At 46.3% G+C, this 16,882-nt stretch overlaps 1 protein-coding gene across 5 annotated transcripts in view; it reads left to right on the forward strand.

Moving 5' to 3' along the window:
- Positions 1–975: 975 nt before the first annotated feature.
- Positions 976–16,882, forward strand: part of lsp1a (lymphocyte specific protein 1 a) — a 56,875-nt gene continuing 40,968 nt past the window's right edge. For 2 of the 5 annotated variants that reach the window (XM_040133009.1, XM_040133011.1), the window contains exon 1: positions 10,914–11,350. In XM_040133009.1, coding sequence (XP_039988943.1) covers positions 11,292–11,350 — 59 coding nt within the window. In that variant the 5' untranslated portion in view covers positions 10,914–11,291. Of the gene's footprint in view, positions 1,209–10,913; positions 11,351–11,379; positions 11,954–12,209; positions 12,287–16,882 lie in introns of those variants that run through there. The other 3 variants (XM_040133010.1, XM_040133013.1, XM_040133012.1) reach the window with 3 other exon arrangements.

Raw genomic sequence — 16,882 nt, forward strand, 5'->3', positions numbered from 1 at the left:
TCGTTAAATCCCTTTGGATCGTCTAAACTACATTTTCCAGAGCAGCAGAACAGGACGTGAGAGGAAAAAAAAACAAAGAAGATCCACAGTTCCAGTTAAATCTAAACCAAAGAATAACCAACATCCTCACAGTTTCAAATCAACGTCTGGAAATCAGAGGACAGTTTCACTGCAGACAAGAAAACATTTTACTCTTCAGATATATTATGAGATGCACATAAAGAACACAGACAATGTCAGATGTTGGAGGGCAACTGTAAAAAAAGACAACAAGGAAGGAAAAAGGCCACAGACAGAAGACTGGAAGAGCTCTGAACGACCCCCGGTCTTTTCATTTCTTCCGTCTCGCTCTGGTATTCAACCACAGAACAGAGCGGAGGCTCTGAGGCCCGGTGATGTCTGTTGCTGGTGTTGCGTACTGCACTGATGCTCTGATTGGGCGACCTGGCATCAGTCAGATCTGGCAACGGGTTTGGCAACCAAACGTTTCGTGATTATACATCATTTTACATGTCGAGACGTCTTGTGCTTGTTCCTCGGTGTTCTTCTTTTTTACTGGGTGTTTTTATAGTGTTTTCTTTTACTTTTATCTCGTGGCTTACATTTTTGTTGTTGCATGTTTTTACTGCCTTTGTTATTTTTTATGTCGTATTTTATTCCTGCGAAAGGTTCTGTACCAAATAAATGTATTATTATGTAACGAGGACAGAAAAAAAAACATCAAAAATATTTTCTGATAGAAGTATTTGGACACATAATTTCTCTGTGATGCTTTTTAGGTTTTGCTGGACTGAACAAACAAAGTACGGACGATGGCAACAGGTCACGCGGATGCTGTTTAATTCAGCATTTCATATTCAGAGGGAGAAGCTTTATCAAACAGAAAAAGTAGAATTGTTTTTACAGTGTGTTGTGAGGAGGGTTGAATTCTGGGCCAGGTGTGTTGTTACCCTCCATCAGCGCTCCACACCTGTGTTCAATCGTCCTGCTCACATCGGCGCCTTGTTCAGTGTGGATCCTGGTGAGGCTGGAGCCCGGTGCCCAACCTCGGCTGCTGAAACCTGCGCTGAAAACTCTGAAAAGCTTTAGCTCCAAACTTCACCGTAACCAGCCGTCCGTTGCCATGCCTCAAACCCGGAGCTGGTGGGAGATGATTGCAATGTTCAGAGGCTCCGAGAGGAGGAGGCTCCTCCACAGATACGCTCAAGGTTGGTGAATCGTTGTAACCGGTTCCTGTGAGGGATCTGAGCCTAAACGCAGGAGCCCTGCTGAGAAAAGAGTGCGTTCAAGCCTTTCAAAACTTCCTCCAGCTCATTAAATTAACCAACACATCTGGATACGAAGCTCGAGTTTTAGAAAACGTATAAAGTGAGTTTTCGCCACGTATAAAACCTACCAAAGCTAAAGTATTTATGGGTTTCAGTCAAGTCTTGTAACAGAGGTAATATAAAAGATTGCACAGACAGACACAAACACAAACTGCCTAGAACTGATTGAAGATGTAATGAAATAAGATGAAATAAGGCAAAGCTTAGTTTCTTCCATAATAAAAAAAAACATCAGGTCTTGATAAGCAAAGGTCAACCCAACATTTCAGCAGTTACACGATGGTACAGATAAGAGACCAAAACTCTTCGATTCAGGTTAATCCTTAAATTTAGAGTTTACATTTCACGTTAGCTAAGTGTTCAGTTTAGCAACTGATACTACTTTGCTGAAAATGTATTTTAGGTTACCAGCTAAAACCCTGTTGAACTATGAAGAAAAATAATTTTTCCACTGTGGAAACAAGACTAAACTACAACAAATAAAAACCAAACAATAATGTGAGAGACGGAGGAATAGACATGAACTAATACTACTTTTAAATGAATTAAATGGAATGTTAACCTACATTAATTATGTTTAATGATGTTCTTAGCCTTAAATGATGTAAAAGCATCTGTGGAATCGCACATCGTCGCCTCCTGATGAATAAAACTTTTATCTTCCAGCGTCTCCTCCTCAGCAGTGGACACATTTGTCTGACCCGCTGGCACTGATAAGCAGCATGTCGCGTCTCGGTAACGCTAATGTCTGCCGGTGACCAGCTTTATCACAGGGCGACACTGAAAATGAGACAAGAATCCTGGAACAACAGGCAGGCCGGCTGTTTAGAAGGAGGTAGGCTAGCGCTGTCGTCATCACAAAGGCCAGGTCTGTGGATGTAATGTTGGCATTACGGCGGAATATTTCGTCATTAGCCACGACGTTCTAGCCGCTCATCCAAATCCAAAGCCAGGACTCGTAAATCTCATGTGCAGAGGAGCTGCTCTGTTAAATGTGAGATAAAAAAGGCCATTTTTATATGCTCCTTATTTGCAGCCCCTTGTTAGAAAATTACACGATTACTCTAAAGTACAAGACTGAGGCAAAATCGAAATGGATTAAAAAAAAAAAAAAAAAGTTTAAACATGCCTCACGTCTCACAGGCCGGATCTGACCCCAGGCCAGTTGACCGCGACCCCGTCTTAACGTATTTACAGTGTTAGTTATCTCCGTTGTCCTGACTCAGTCTGCCTCCTCTGTCATTTTCCTCACGGTGGACGGTGACAGTGACCTGCCAAACACCACGGTGGCATTTAAATAACAAAAACCCAGTTTCCCGCACGTCATCAGTAGTATCTACAAAATACAGAGGCTTTTCAAGCCACAGCCTGCTGTACATTCAGCAGGACACGCCGGGCTTTAAAGAAAAAACTGCACTTTCTCAGAGAGGTTTCATTGTGAGCCGGCTGTCAGCAGATCTGCGTTGGCATGGTAACTCGTCTCTATTTACCGCCACAAGCAAAAAAACAAGGTGATCATGTTCTCAAGTAAAAGCCCTCGGGGGCATCAGCGGCATAAAACACAAGTTTGTGTCATTGTTTGCAGGCTGGTGGAGCATTACGCACACACACACGCGCACACACACACGCGCACACACACACACACGCTGTTTACAGTAGACGGAGGCTTCATCCAGCATCAGAGACTCACTCCGTCATCTTCAGCCTCGGATCTTTGTCCTGGGATCAACTTTCCGCTCGTCAGCTTCCCTCAAACTCGTTTCCCACGTTTTAAACATCCGAAGAATCTGAAACCGACTCCCTCCACAGATACTCACAGCTGCACAATGAGGCGCCGCGGCTGTTTTAATAGGCCCGCTCCGCTGCTCAGTCGCCGGGGGCAAGGCACTGAGTCCGGCCGGGGTCGGGGGTTCGATTCCCACTTAGCGTTTATGCGCTCGCTGAAGTCTCGAGGGTTGTGACAGTAAATGGGGAGCGAATGCATTAACGACAGTCAAAATTCCACTTTATTTCACCAGTTTTATCATCATTCCATCGCTTCCCATCAAATTTGACTGATTAACTAGAACGTAACTTGAGTAGACGACCCATCCTCGCGCATAACGGTCAACGAACAGAGACCTGGATCAGGTGTTTACATGACACGGTATCTCCCTTTCTATCAGAGTGCTCCAACTGGCATATCCGGGTTTTCCAAAAATGGGGAGAAGAGCTCAATCGGGTCTCTAAAACCCGAATATTACGCTTACAACACGTAACCGGGATTCTAAAGTCCGGGGATCCCCAAAGTGTTTACAGCTCGTCCTCTGGGAACCTTGAATGTGTGGACGAAAGTTCGTGCTGACCCATCCAGTAGATGTTGAGGGATTTCACTGGATAAGTAGGAAAACTAGTGCTGCGAAAAAATGAGCGAATGAACCTCCAGGAAGTAGCCACATCCTCACACGCTAAGGTCTGACATAACAAAGCTTTGGCCTGCTCCGTCCTACTCAGCTTTTATCTGCTACGAAACTTAAAGCGTAATTCTTTGGTTGTTCATTTATTGTGGGTTTTTAATCACATTTCACCACATTTAAAAAAAACCCCAGAAATTTTCACAGTAAATATGTTTTATGTTAAGTTTTCAAACGTATTAAAGCAGAGGAAAAAAGCAATAAATATCAAAATCTCTACACCAGAGACTGTTTAATAACCAGCTGATTACATGAGAACTCGTGGCTGCCAGTTATCATAGTACCAGCTTCAGCTTTCCGGCTATTTAATTTAATATCAGTGCATTGTAACAACATTAAATCTACAGTTGTTAAACAGATGATCATCTTCGTACTGATATGCACGTCATGTTGTGGGCTGGATGGCTTGGGGGGGCCACTGGCAGGGTGCTGATACATGTTTGTCCCTCTGCTCTTACCGTAGCTGTATGCTAATGTTGTCGAGGACTACAAAAGCCCGCACAAACCGGTTGACTCAGCTCCACTCGGCTCCGCTCGGCTGCTGCTGTCTTGCCGACGGGGGCGTCCGATCAGAAAACGTGCCGCTCTGAAGGGCAGCTAAAAAACAGCGTATTCTGCCGTTTAATTTGGACGACCTGTTCAGATCCGTTTAAGACAATTAGCCTGCTGTAGCTGGCAAACCCAACTAGATAAGCTCACTGTCATTAAGTCAACAAAAGGTTTCTGACGTCAGTTCCAAAGCTCCCGCTGACTGGCTAAGTCCTGCCTCCAGTCAACTTGTGACCGAGTGCCAGAGTGTGAATTCATCCCTCAGAGCTCTGTGCTGTTTTGCTTTCGGTGCCAGGCGAGGAGATCTCTGGCTGTCGAGCCCTGAGTGGGAGGCAGGGTTAGCGCTCCCCGAGCCGGCGGGGAGGATCGGCGCTCTAATGGATCAACAGCGCTCCTCGCTCTGACCTGTCCCCCGCCCTGAGTGAGCGAGGAAGGAGCGGCTGTTTTTTTCTGGAGGGACCTTTAGCTCTAATCCTGCTTGAACCAAAGCCGCCAAACTGGTTTTTCTTACAACCTAGAAAACCTAAATTCAGGATTGTGATGTCAAAGATTACGTTGACGTGTGTTATAGCGCAAAGCAGCTAGAGCTGTTAAATAAATGTAGCGGAGTAAAAAGTATGAATTAGCAGAAAGTAATAAGAAATCAACGGCATACAGGTTGGTTCATTTGAGCCTGACTGAGGCCTTGGAGGACAAGCTACTCGTTATCAGTATCACAAAACAAGAGGCGTAATAAAAAAGTGAAAAGTGCCGGTTGCTGTCCTCTCCCCGGAAATCTGGATTTCACTGTGTGGTCAAATCTACAAAGGCTTTCTAAGTGCAGCGGTGAAAAGTGCCTCTGATACTAATTTGGTTAGAAAGAGGCGCTTCACCTCTTAAATCTTAAGCAGCAGCAGACTGATGGGTTTTTCCATCCACGCCTGGCATCAGCAGATAGTGTCCAGCCGCAGGAAGCCAAACAGCAGCTCGGGCCGTTTGCTTTCAGCTGAAGGTGAACCAACAGGCCGAGAGCGTTGTTCCCCCGCTGATGGATGGAGGTGTTTGCTCTCCAGCCGGGAGGCTGGAGATAAGAGCGCAGCCGATTGTCTCTCCGCGTGAGGGTGGTTGAGTCCGCGGCGGCGACCGAGCTGCGGAGCCAGGACAGTGCCCTCGGATTCTAGCACTGAAAGTGCTAGAAGGTGCTGAATTAGCATACGTTTTGAGAATAAAGTCACAATTTTAGTCAACTTTACGAGAAAGAAAGATTTCAAGACCCGATAGGTCTTTATGCCCACACTGCACGTATTTAAGTATGCATACACCGTGTATATGCAGCTATCCTGCTCATCTTGCACCATATTTTAACACTTTTATTTACTCAGGTCTCTTATGACTTTATGCATTAGACACTAAAGGTTTTAAAGGTTTTTTTCTCATTCTGCCGTACGTGTATATTCACGTATTTTATATATATATATACTGACATTACATCTTTATCTTGAAATAAGGAGTCTTTCTCATAAAACTGTAAATTATGGCTTTTTCTTGAAATTATTATTATTAACTTTATTCTCATAACATATTACGAATTTTTCTCAAAAATATGACTTGTTCCCGAAAGCGCTGGTTTTTTTTATCTCGAGAGTTTTTTGCACATAAGTATGAAATCATCCAGAGAAATGCCTTGAAGCACTTCTTAAGCGTGTAAAGGTTTCTCATGATCAACCACCGTGAGCAGCTGTGTGAAGAGGGAACAGAGAAGGGGTGTGAATCAGCAGACAGCTGAACACCAAAGAAATGTGTGACAGTGGACATTCTCATTCCTCTGAGATGCTTTCACGACCGCACAAGAATTATCAGCCCGGCTAGCATTAATTCAAGCTTTTTCATTTGAGCGATTGCACTGAACCTTAGCATGAATCATACCCGATTATATCCTCTGCAGACGCTGGTACTGCTTTCAACAGCTGAGCCCTCAGAGTCACATTAATGCTAAACTTGTGTAAAACATGTCAGTTATTTCATTCAGCCGAGAAGCTCTTACATCTAGAGAAACCGCAAGACTTCAGCCTGGTCCGGCCGTGAAACGAGAGGCGCAGAGGTCGGGACGGTTTAAAAGCGGACCAGCGTGTTTCTCCGCCACAGGGAGAGTTCGTCCGCGGCCTTGACCACAGACCTTCATCGGCCTGCAGTCCAACACCAGCACATGAGCGGAGGGAACAGGCTCCCTGATTGAGAGTGAGGTGGAAATCCGCCGCGTCACGTTGGGAAACACTCGGACGGGGGCAGTGAACGCCACACTGCAGCTTGTGAATGCCTCATCTTCTTGCACTAAGCTCTGCTGTAATCCAGACTGAGCTGACTAAGTAGCTGGACTCTTAACAGCAGCAGTCAGATATACCTTCGCAGGCTGGTAATGTAGCTTCGCGACAGCCGGTTTACACAGGATCCAGCTCCAGACATCCTGCCGATGTGTGTGTCCGCCGGTGTCCGTCACGAGCGCTGAGTACTTCTTGCCGCAGCAGTTTGTGTCTGTGAAATGTGAAATGTGTACAAATGCCTGTATTTATTGGAAACTGACTTAAAATCAATTTGTAGTTGATATTTATGCGATTCATGCGGAAGCGAAGGGAAGGAGGGAGACAGCTGGTCAAACCTCCGTTCTCTGATTTCACCTACGTGGTGTTTTAATGTGGAATTGTAGAATTCACGCCATCGTTGCTCTCGGTGCTCTCGCTCAGACTTCAGTTTCTGGCGTCAGACGAAGGAATGAATATGAAATTCAATCGCAGCTAGTAAATACGATGTTGACCAGCAGTCAGCGGCTTGGTGATGTGGATTCATATCAGCCCATCCTGTTGTCATTTCTGTCCTACAGCTGTCATGAGGTTTATGTTTTTTATTTATTTTTTAAGATGTGGCTGTTTTTATTCAGAAGAAGAGCTTTAAATGCTACGTTTTCCTCGATGTGAGAACTCTGTGGGGATCCTCGGGGACAAGGGTCTGATCTCAGCGGCGCTTTGGTTGGTTGGTTTTGGTTTTACCGGTGGCTCCGACGCCTTTTAGGCGGAAGCTACGATTCCTTTTCTATAAAACTGTTGAAATATGATGTTAAAGTTCACGCTTTCATCGGACAGGCGACATTGTACAACGGCGCTGCCTCGGTGGATGTTTGGCTCCTTGCGAGCACATATCTCACCAAACTCAATACAAATTTAAAGTATACGAGTGAAAACAAACAGAGGGAGCTGCTGCAGGGTATTGGAGTTTATCTTATTGTAAATATACACTGCGACAGATGTTCAGTAGCTGACCACATCTCACGGTCCGCGCAGTAGAGAGTTACACTATTCAGGGCCTCCACCCGGATGCAATACTTCACCAAACGTCTGTAGCACTCTCATGTTTTAGCTGTAAGACGCTTTAATGCCTTTGTCCATCATCTGCGATGGGTCCTGGTCGACGTTCAGTCGCACAATCCCGTCCTGCTTGCTGACAGTGACGTTGGCCGGTCACACCGGACGGCAGCAAGCGGAGGTTGTCTGGCTTAGAAGCAGTTGAGCCGACTTGGCGGACCTTCGGCCCTGGAGCTGAAAGGAACCACGCTGCTCTTGTGTTTTCATCTCCCTCGCTTTATCTAGTCAGGATTTGTTGAGAGCCTGCCTCGCTGTTACCCCGTGTTACCGTGAGCACGATAACGCACTGAAAAAAAATGAAAGGTGACCCGGGGAGTTTCCCGGCCGATGATTCGAGTAATGTACGTTTAGGGGGGCTGCCCTACATGCGGGACATTTCTCCACTTGCATGTGTCTTCTTTAGATGCAGTGCCTTTGGCTCCCTATTGCCACATGTTTTTACACTGTCTTCTTGAGGCTTTCAACAGCATCTCAGGGTTCTTCATTCAGGATATGGAGCCGTCTCAGGTGAGAGCTCCCATAAGGGTCAGTAAATGGACCTTTAAGTGTACCGCAGATTCCCTTCTTACATGAGGTCAAGAGCGCTCAACACACAGGTATTGTTTTTCTTCACTTCTACAGTCCAGTTTGCAGCGTCGGGTTTTTCACCTGGCAGCCGAGCGGGTGGGCTTCGTCTCCCGTCGTCGGGATCACTGGAAATCGGATTTGTTTTTCGGGGGAAACAGTCATTGCACGCCGTCCAGCCTTTCACTCTCCTGGCTCTGTTTGTTTTAAGAGGGTCTGAGGGTTCGAGGGGTCGAGGTTGTGTTCAGGTCGGCCTGTGTTCGTTGGAAACGGCAGCTCTGTTTTATGAGCTTGAGCTTGAGCATGGGGCGGGGGGGGGGCGTCCGCGCTACGAATTCACTTCCCGGAGTGCCCTTTTGTCTGACATGCCACCAAGCAAGACTTACTTGAGTGGGTTACCGTAGTAACAGCGGTGTGTTGAATATGTGAGTGTGAGGGTTTCGGGAGGGGAGGGGGGACGGGCGAAGACAAAGACGCACAGTTTGTTTGTCGAAATGTGAAGAAGGGCAGGGGGGAGGGTTTCATGACCTGCGAGCGCTCAGCAAACGGTTCGGCAACGAATTCAACCGAGCTGGAAAATCACAGGTGGTGTGTAAAGTTCCCAGAGTCAGAAACCACCTTCAGAGTTAGGTGTCGGGAATTTAGGACCGGTTTCTCTCTGCGTCTCCTCTCACCTGTTTTTATGCCCTTTTTAATTTTGTGTATAAAAAAAAAACCCTGAGTGGGAGCACGGGAAAAAGAAAAAAAGAAAATGTCGAAATATCACAGAAGACAGCTTCTAAGACTTGGCTGAGGTGGAGAAGTTGGTGCATCGATTAAAAACAAAATGCGATAAAGTGCAATGAAAAGACTTGTTGAATAGATGCTGATGTAATGAAGGTTGTGACGTGCTTCCAGTGAAATACAGAACGGATCTGAATGGAACGACGAGGAGGCTGGAACCTTCCTCACATTAATACATGACGAAACCAGAAATCTTTCCGACATGTTTTTTACATGGTTTTGCATCATTGGAGGTTTGATTCCCGCTCTTTTAATTACATGGTCTAGTTGTGTCCTCTGCACCAGTTTCATGGCGCCGAGGTGGAGCTGCTGCGGATCGGACTAGTTCCGCGCCCCCCCAACACCCTGTCGCCAGCTCGTGGTCTGTCCTTCCTCGGACACCCGTCGGCCGGTCTCCACTGCTGACTGGGAGCACCCACCCGGCCGCTCTCAGGAGATGCTGCGACCCAGTCTTCTGTCCGTAACGACTTGGCCCCTGTCAAAGTCACTCAGGTCTTTACGCCCGCCCGGTTCTCCCACGTCCGACTCGGTGACGGGAACCGACTGTTCGAGTGGTCGGAATGTTTTGGCCCATTGCTGTGCTTGTAAGAACGCTGAGTACTTAGTAGTACGTAGTACTTTGTACTCTGCGGCAACTCCTCCAAATTAAACAACAAAACGTTGAACTCTTCCATTCTCACTACCCTCTGGAACAACACAAATAGGCACTTTCTGATCCGACACCTCCATCGAGAGGACGTCATCAAAACTCAGTTTTCTGATTTTACACCACTATGGTTAAGGTTTGGTTCGGTTTAAGGATTGAAGTAAGTAGTCAAAGTGAAACAATGCGGTCTGGGTCAAAATCATTACTCCGCTAAGATGACTGGAGGTTTGTTGTCATGGTTACAGTGATAACCACTCGGTTGAGTTATGGCTGTTGTTAGGAAACTGGAAACAAACAGCGGCCTCTGGTCAAAATGTCCAACATTTTGTTGACCTCCTCCTTCTGCAGACTTTGTCTCTCTATCATAACGTCACCTGATTTATTTCATCACAGCTGCTCGAGGTCTTTGTCACTTGATCGTGACATTATGTGGTTTTCCGGGAACTTGCTGGAACGACCGATGCAGTTTGTTTTTTTTCTTGGGAGGACGGTCTCTTTTTTGGACTTTGGACAGAGCCAGGCTAGCTGCCCCCCCCCCCCGCCCCTCCAGTCCTTATGCTAAGCTAGGCTATCCAGGTCCTGGCTTAGTGACAGATGTAAGCAAAAATCTTCTTGTCTTCACTGTCATTACTTCTGCTTCAGATCCTTAAATACATTTTGCTGCCAGTATTACAATAAAGTAAACTTCGAATGCAGGACTCTCGCTTTTATCAGAGTATTTTTAAATTGTGATATTATTTTTACTTTTACTTCAGTGAAGAGCTTCTGTTCTTCTGCGCCTGTATTAGGTGGAGATAAGAAACACGCTCCCTCACTTTGTTTTCCCCCTGTTGTTTTCTGCTAATCTGCTGCTTTGGCAATCGGGGGGAGACTGAATTGTTGGGGAGGGGATGGGGATGATTCAGTAGTGGATTTTTTTCTTGTTTTGGGGGGGGGAGTCGTCTTTCATGCCCCCTCAGAGAAGACCACATGACGGCGGAGAGAGGCGGTGAGGAAGGAAAAAAAAGAGAGAGAGTAGACAGAGATGTTGGGCCCCGCTGCTGCTCTGAGCTCTTCAATGAAAACCACATGTAGGACAGAGGGAGGGGGGTGAGAGGTGTGTGTGTGTGTGTGTGTGTGTGTGTGTGTGTTGGGAGGGGGGGGGGTAAATGACTAAAACCCAGCCTCCAAGAGACAGAGGAGGGAGTCACTCTGAGCTCCGCTGACATTCCCAACAAGCATTGCAGGGGAGAAAGCTGTGGGTGTGATATACAGCAAAAGGAAAGTGTGTCTGTGTGTTCGCGTGTGTGTGTGTGTGTGTGTGTGTGTGTGTGAAACCACTAGAAGAGCCTTTAACAGTATAACACACACCCTGCTCTCACACACATAATCCGAGCTCGGAGCTTCGGCACAGCTGCAGGACGGAAAGCTGCATTCAGGCTCGAGGTGGAAACTTAAACTGAAAAAGAAGAGGAGAGAAAATTTGCTCTGAGTGGCCGGTGTGATCTGTTTTGTTTCTGCCAGAGGGGAGACGAGAAGAAGAAGAAGAAGAAGAAGAAGAATTGGAAGCAGAAGAAGAAGAAAAGAGGCCAACATGTCCAACGGTCTGCTCAGGAGAAACTCCAGCAAACAGGGTCTACAAAACCTGATGAGGTATGTGGTCGATCTCTCTCTGCTGCTGGTTTCTGTCTGAGAGAAAGAAGCAGCTGAGGTTAATATTTAAACACAACACACACACACTGATTCAGGTTGGTTGGGCAATAGGTAAAGATGTTTTAATCTTTTTTGGCTCAGAGGAGAATCAGTAAAGATGGGAGTTTTTGGAGAAAGACTCCAAATGAGGATAAAGAGGATTGTTCTCATGTTTCAGGGAAGTGTATGTGTGTTTTTATATTTTCACTGTGCGTGTGTGTGTGTGTGTCTGTGGTAAACACGTCTGTCTAAATGGGAACAGTGGGATTACTGGGTGTTTTGGGTCACGCACGGTTTGGGGGGATTTGGGGGTTTTGAATCTACTTACCTCCTTTCACATTAATTAATCATAACAAAGAAACAATATTAAGAAACAATTTTGCTCGGTAATCGTTATTATTTTCCTTTTTTAAAACACAATCACAAACTTGACTCAAATCAAGGACGTAAGGAGGACGTTGTCATCTCCGGTCCAGACTAAGTCGGAGGTTTGGGACTAGCTGGACCTCCGAGGCTTCTCCGTTTCACTGAGAGGGGAAGTGGTGACGATGACCAGTGACAGAGGTGAACGTTCACCTGAAACAGGCTTTTGTTTTCTGGGCGCTTACGCGTGGCGGCACGTCCTGTCTTTTGGGGAAGATGTGGTTTTCTTGTTGTTTTTTTTCTTCCTGTGGTCAGGTGTCAGTGCGAGTCCTCCGTGGTTTGTAACGGAGGAGGTAACAGCTCCGGCTGCCGCTGTACTCGGACAGTAGTGCCGGGAGTCTCGGCGGTCTTCGAGGCGGCGGTCGGGGTCATAAATTCTTGCTGTGACTTGGAGAGACATGGCCGACGCCAGCATACGTTGGACCTCGCTCAGTCGTAACCTGCTGTCCTCCAAAACTGGTGTGACGCACAGCGGTGGGTGAGGTGACTTAACTGATCCATGTGACAGCACCAACAACATCACTCCTCTTTCTCTCCCCCGTGTTTTCTCTTGAGCAGTCTCCTACTGGTCTAGGTCCAGTGCCGGAAAGTACATTTACTCAAGTACTGGACTTAAGCATAGTTTCGAGGTATTTATACTCTACTCGAGTCTCTCCATTTTCCACTGCGTTGGCACGTTGAGATTAATGCCAGGACCGGGCCGCACAGTTTCAACCTGACAGTGGCCCGATCAACAGATGTTGGTCGCCGGGAGGTAAAACGAGCCTCAGCCACAACATTTAGTTGTTTTTGTCGGATCTGTTCATTTTGGATCAGGCCTTATCATTCTGATCCTGGTCTGACCTTCCTCGGGTCTCTCTTATTTTGAAAATTAATTCATGTACATCCCTCCGTTTGGTTCGGTGTTCAGTAGATCTCTTTCAGACCAGGTCCAAAAGTTTTCCCATCCATGAAGAGTTCAGTTCCGAATGTAGCCATGGAAAATTGATTTTGTTGGAAGACAAACTTCCAGTTTTCATCTCTCCGGATAATTTGACTGTTTTTTTTGTATTTTTTGAGGCTGCACCGTTCAAGCCGTTGGAAATATATATTTCTGCTGCATAGTTTTAGACACATCCCCCCAAAATTCTGCCTGACAGATTTAGTATCTTTGGAAAACTTTGGGGTCTCCACTAGACTAGTTTGGTATAGGTGGTCCAGCAGGGTTCAACGGTTTTATTGAAAGTTCTGATTTAGTTCACGTAGAAGAGGAGAGATCAGTTGAGCTCGGCCTTTTCTGGTTCAGGGTTTTAGGCTCATATTTATCAAGTCCTACTGTCGCAGTTACTGAGTTAAACTAACTTCCACCGTCAAAATGTTGACTTTGACACAATTCACTTCAACTGTGTCGTCATTATACTTGTGTACAACGAAGCATAGTCTCGTTATTCCAAGATTCAAGCAATGCAGCTTGCTAGAAATAATTAAAAAGTATGAAATAAACAACGATATGATAATAAAAAGCTTTAGTCCGTGTTGTCCTAACTGGTTGTCCATCATACCTTCATGCATTTGACGAGTGTTTGAGCCTTTTGTTGGCTTAAATGTAAAGCAAGGAGCCTTCCTGTTAGAGTAAGTGGGGACTTTCCACTTACTCAGGAGTTTTCCTATAGAAAGCTGAAGCATGGATTTGCCACCGTACTGACGCAGCGACTTACTGCCCCGCGAGCGTCTCAGCGACCGTGGACGTGTCATAATTAGTGAGCTCAGTGTAAAGCTCTGAGTCACAGTGAGCGCAGCGCGTCCACGAAGCAGACAACAGCTGGAGGAGGCGGCGTCGCGCTCTGATTCAGCCCACTCAGCAGATGGCATCAGTCTGGAGGAGCCGACCTCGCCCCACACACCGACTCCGAAAGCGCTGCATGACAGGGGCATCTCTGCTGAACTGTTTTACGTCCGTCATCCTCTCTGTCAGGCCGTGTGATTCATTCTGCATTTTTAAGCCTTTAGCTGTTCCGGGGTTTAGTCTTATCCAGGCTGATTTGCAGTGACGGAGTTCTTTTGACTTTGGAGTTTTTATAGTCTGAATTCTGCTCACAAACACGCTGACGTTAATAAATAAGCAGTTGCTAATTAACCCGCAACTAGTTTGATAACGGATTAATGATTTTTTTTGATAATTTTTACTTTTTAAAAAGTAAAAGCAGCAAAGGTTTGAGGGTCCCAGCTTCTTAAACGTGAGGGTGTGATGGTCGGACAATCGGAAATCGGAAATTAAAACAGGCGTCTTCAGTATTTTCTCACATTTTGGAGACGAAAAAAAAAATTAATTGAGAAAATAATCAGCAGATTAATGGATCATTTAAACAATCGTTAGTTGCAGCCATCAATAATTCCACTCAGCTTCATTGTATTTCTCTTTGTTGTGTTGAAATTTGAAAATTCCCAGGTTAACATGTAGTATTCCAGTGGTTTATAGCGTTTGATTAAAAACAATTTCAAGGTCCATTTAGAAGCAGTTTTGGAGTTTGGTCACTTGTCATGGAAATTGCAGATGATCAAATTTGTCTTTTTTGTCGACCTTTCATCCATGTTGGCCTGAAAGTTAAGTTTCAGACTTCATTCTTGACCTCGGAAACAGCGGTTGACAAAATGATCTCCCTGTACGGTGCATTTAGTAGCTGTTCTGGAGCTTTCAGTCATACCACCTGATCTGCATCATCAGTTTTAAGGTTGTTTTGGGCACCCAGCTTTTTCTGGCATGGGAGGTAGTGAAAGAGGATTGTTTGAGTATTCACATCCTTGTTGCTTGTTAGAGTTTGTCACACTTCCTTCATTTATCTACCTGGCACCACCAACCTGTTGATTTCACTGTGAGCCTGGTCACACCGGTTTGCCCTGTACACTAATACTTGGATTAAGTGGCCAGTGAGCTTTTCCAAAAAACCGTATTACTGTTCCATTGTTTTGGAAATATTCCTGGTTGTGGCCGCGTCACCTCGCCGGTGTTGTTGTCTGCAGCGGGCTCAACAAAAGCTTGTCCGGCCAACAAACTACAACACTGGCCGTATCTTTCCTTATGTCCCCAAAAGAGGCCCGCGTACCGTCATCTTCGCAGTATCGCGGCACCTGCTGACCCATCACGCCGCAGCTTCGGACACCGACCGAACCCATCGTCGTGCGTTGTCGCGGACTCGAGCCCAAAACACCTTATCGGATCGCGTGCCGTTCATCGCAGCGGTTCAAGGCAGGCACGCAGCAGGGCCGATCTGTTTTCAATCAGCTCCTTCTGGGAGACAAACACTAGCGCCCCCCGCCAGCGGTGATGTCATCCAGGAGGCATACCTGCTTCAAAACAAACTGACTGATGTGACCTCTGGCCCCTGAGTCCCACACACATGGGTGGGATTCCACGGTGTTTACGATACAGGGAGATAAGACACTGAGGAATGTTTCTGGGGGGTGGTGGTGGTGGAGTGAGCTGATGAGTGACGGGGGCACTGAACTCCCCCTCCCTCCGCAGGTTGTCTGCATTAAAAGAACAGAGGGAAAGTAAACAGAGCCGGGTTTCCTGTTTCCACGGGTCGTATCTGTGCGAGCAGATGACAGGTTTTTATCTCTTTGACCTCGCTCAGTGAACATTGACTTCAGTGATGACGTGATGTTGAAACTGACCGGCCGTACGTTGGCCTAAACAGGCAGAACGCCGAAAGGCCTCCTACAGGTCTTCGTGTGTCTGGGACCCGAGCCAGACCGGGTCCCAAATTCTGCTAAGTCTAGCCAGGTCCAACAGGGTGCTGCTTTACCACCGTTTCACTGTGTTAATGTGTCCAGTGTCTGAGTGGATCCGAATGGACCCGAGGGAGAAAACTGTTTGTGTTTTGAGGTGACGGGAAGAAGAAGAGCTGAGAACGTCAGAACTCACTGGAGCTTTGCTCTGACGAAGGAACTGAAGCCGAGCTCATTTTATCACAGATATTAAATAGAGAACATTGTCTTTTTCGATCCGTCTCCATGTTTGGCGACAGAACGTTTTATTGCCGGTGCAGGACTTTGAAGCATATAAACAAATGATTTTAGTTTCTATGACTTTAAATTAATTCTTAGGACATTATGATTATTGTCATTATTGTAATTATTATTGTAGTGCTACTCTCCGATTAATTGATCAGTCGTCATGTTGCTGCTGGTGTTTTTGTTCCCTCTCTGTTCGGGCCTGTTCAGGTCGACCGCATTTTGGATCGGGTCCAGTCATCCTCCGGTCTGTCCGGGTCGGGTCTGGCTGTCTTTGGGTCCATTTTGTAAGACCTCTAACTCCTCGATCCTCGAAAAGTTGATTTCCCAGTTTAGGAATTCGTACCCTCAGCTTTCAGAATAGCGTTAAGCTCTTACCTTTTTTTTTTTGCAATTTCTCCCCGCGGGGCTCACTATAGATCACTGAGCTCCGTGGTGAGATCCATCATAGAGATGAATTACAGTGAGAGAGGCTCTCACCAGAAGTAAGGCTGAAATGTTCATGACCAGTTTCCAACAGTGAAGGCAAATTACACGTCATCTTGAAATATAGTGTGTGGACTTGAAAGGGGGAACTCGAGGTGATTTGCCCTGCGGCAAAATTCAAGGACCAGCTCAATGAGGAACATCAGTTGGAAGTGTATAGTACTGACAATGCTGAGGTTAGCGATGGAGAGAGACTTTAGCAATCAGACCCCACTGATGTGAAGCACTTTTATGCAGTTTCGGCCCATATGAAGATGGAATCTAGGCCCCGGTGTCGGTGGCGTAACGCCGGCTGGTGGGTGATGGAAAAATTCCTGGAGGCCGTGGTGTTGATGTGGAGGTGGCGTGTGGTGCGAGAGTCGGTCTGACAGACAGAATGACAGGATCGCGTTGGACTGAGGAACGCAAGCAGAAAGACGAGGCCAGACATGATGTTGTCATACTGTGGTTGTCAGTGCAGGGACTTTTTTCTTTCCGTGTCTGAAAGTGGACGTGACCTAGAAGATTACAGCGGGAAAAAAAATAGCAGAAACCCACCCACCGGCGGGAAAAAATTGGAGAGATACGACTTTCAGAACTGAACTTGGTAAC

The sequence above is a fragment of the Xiphias gladius genome, chromosome 8, assembly GCF_016859285.1.
Source record: "Xiphias gladius isolate SHS-SW01 ecotype Sanya breed wild chromosome 8, ASM1685928v1, whole genome shotgun sequence".
Taxonomy (NCBI): domain Eukaryota; kingdom Metazoa; phylum Chordata; class Actinopteri; order Istiophoriformes; family Xiphiidae; genus Xiphias; species Xiphias gladius.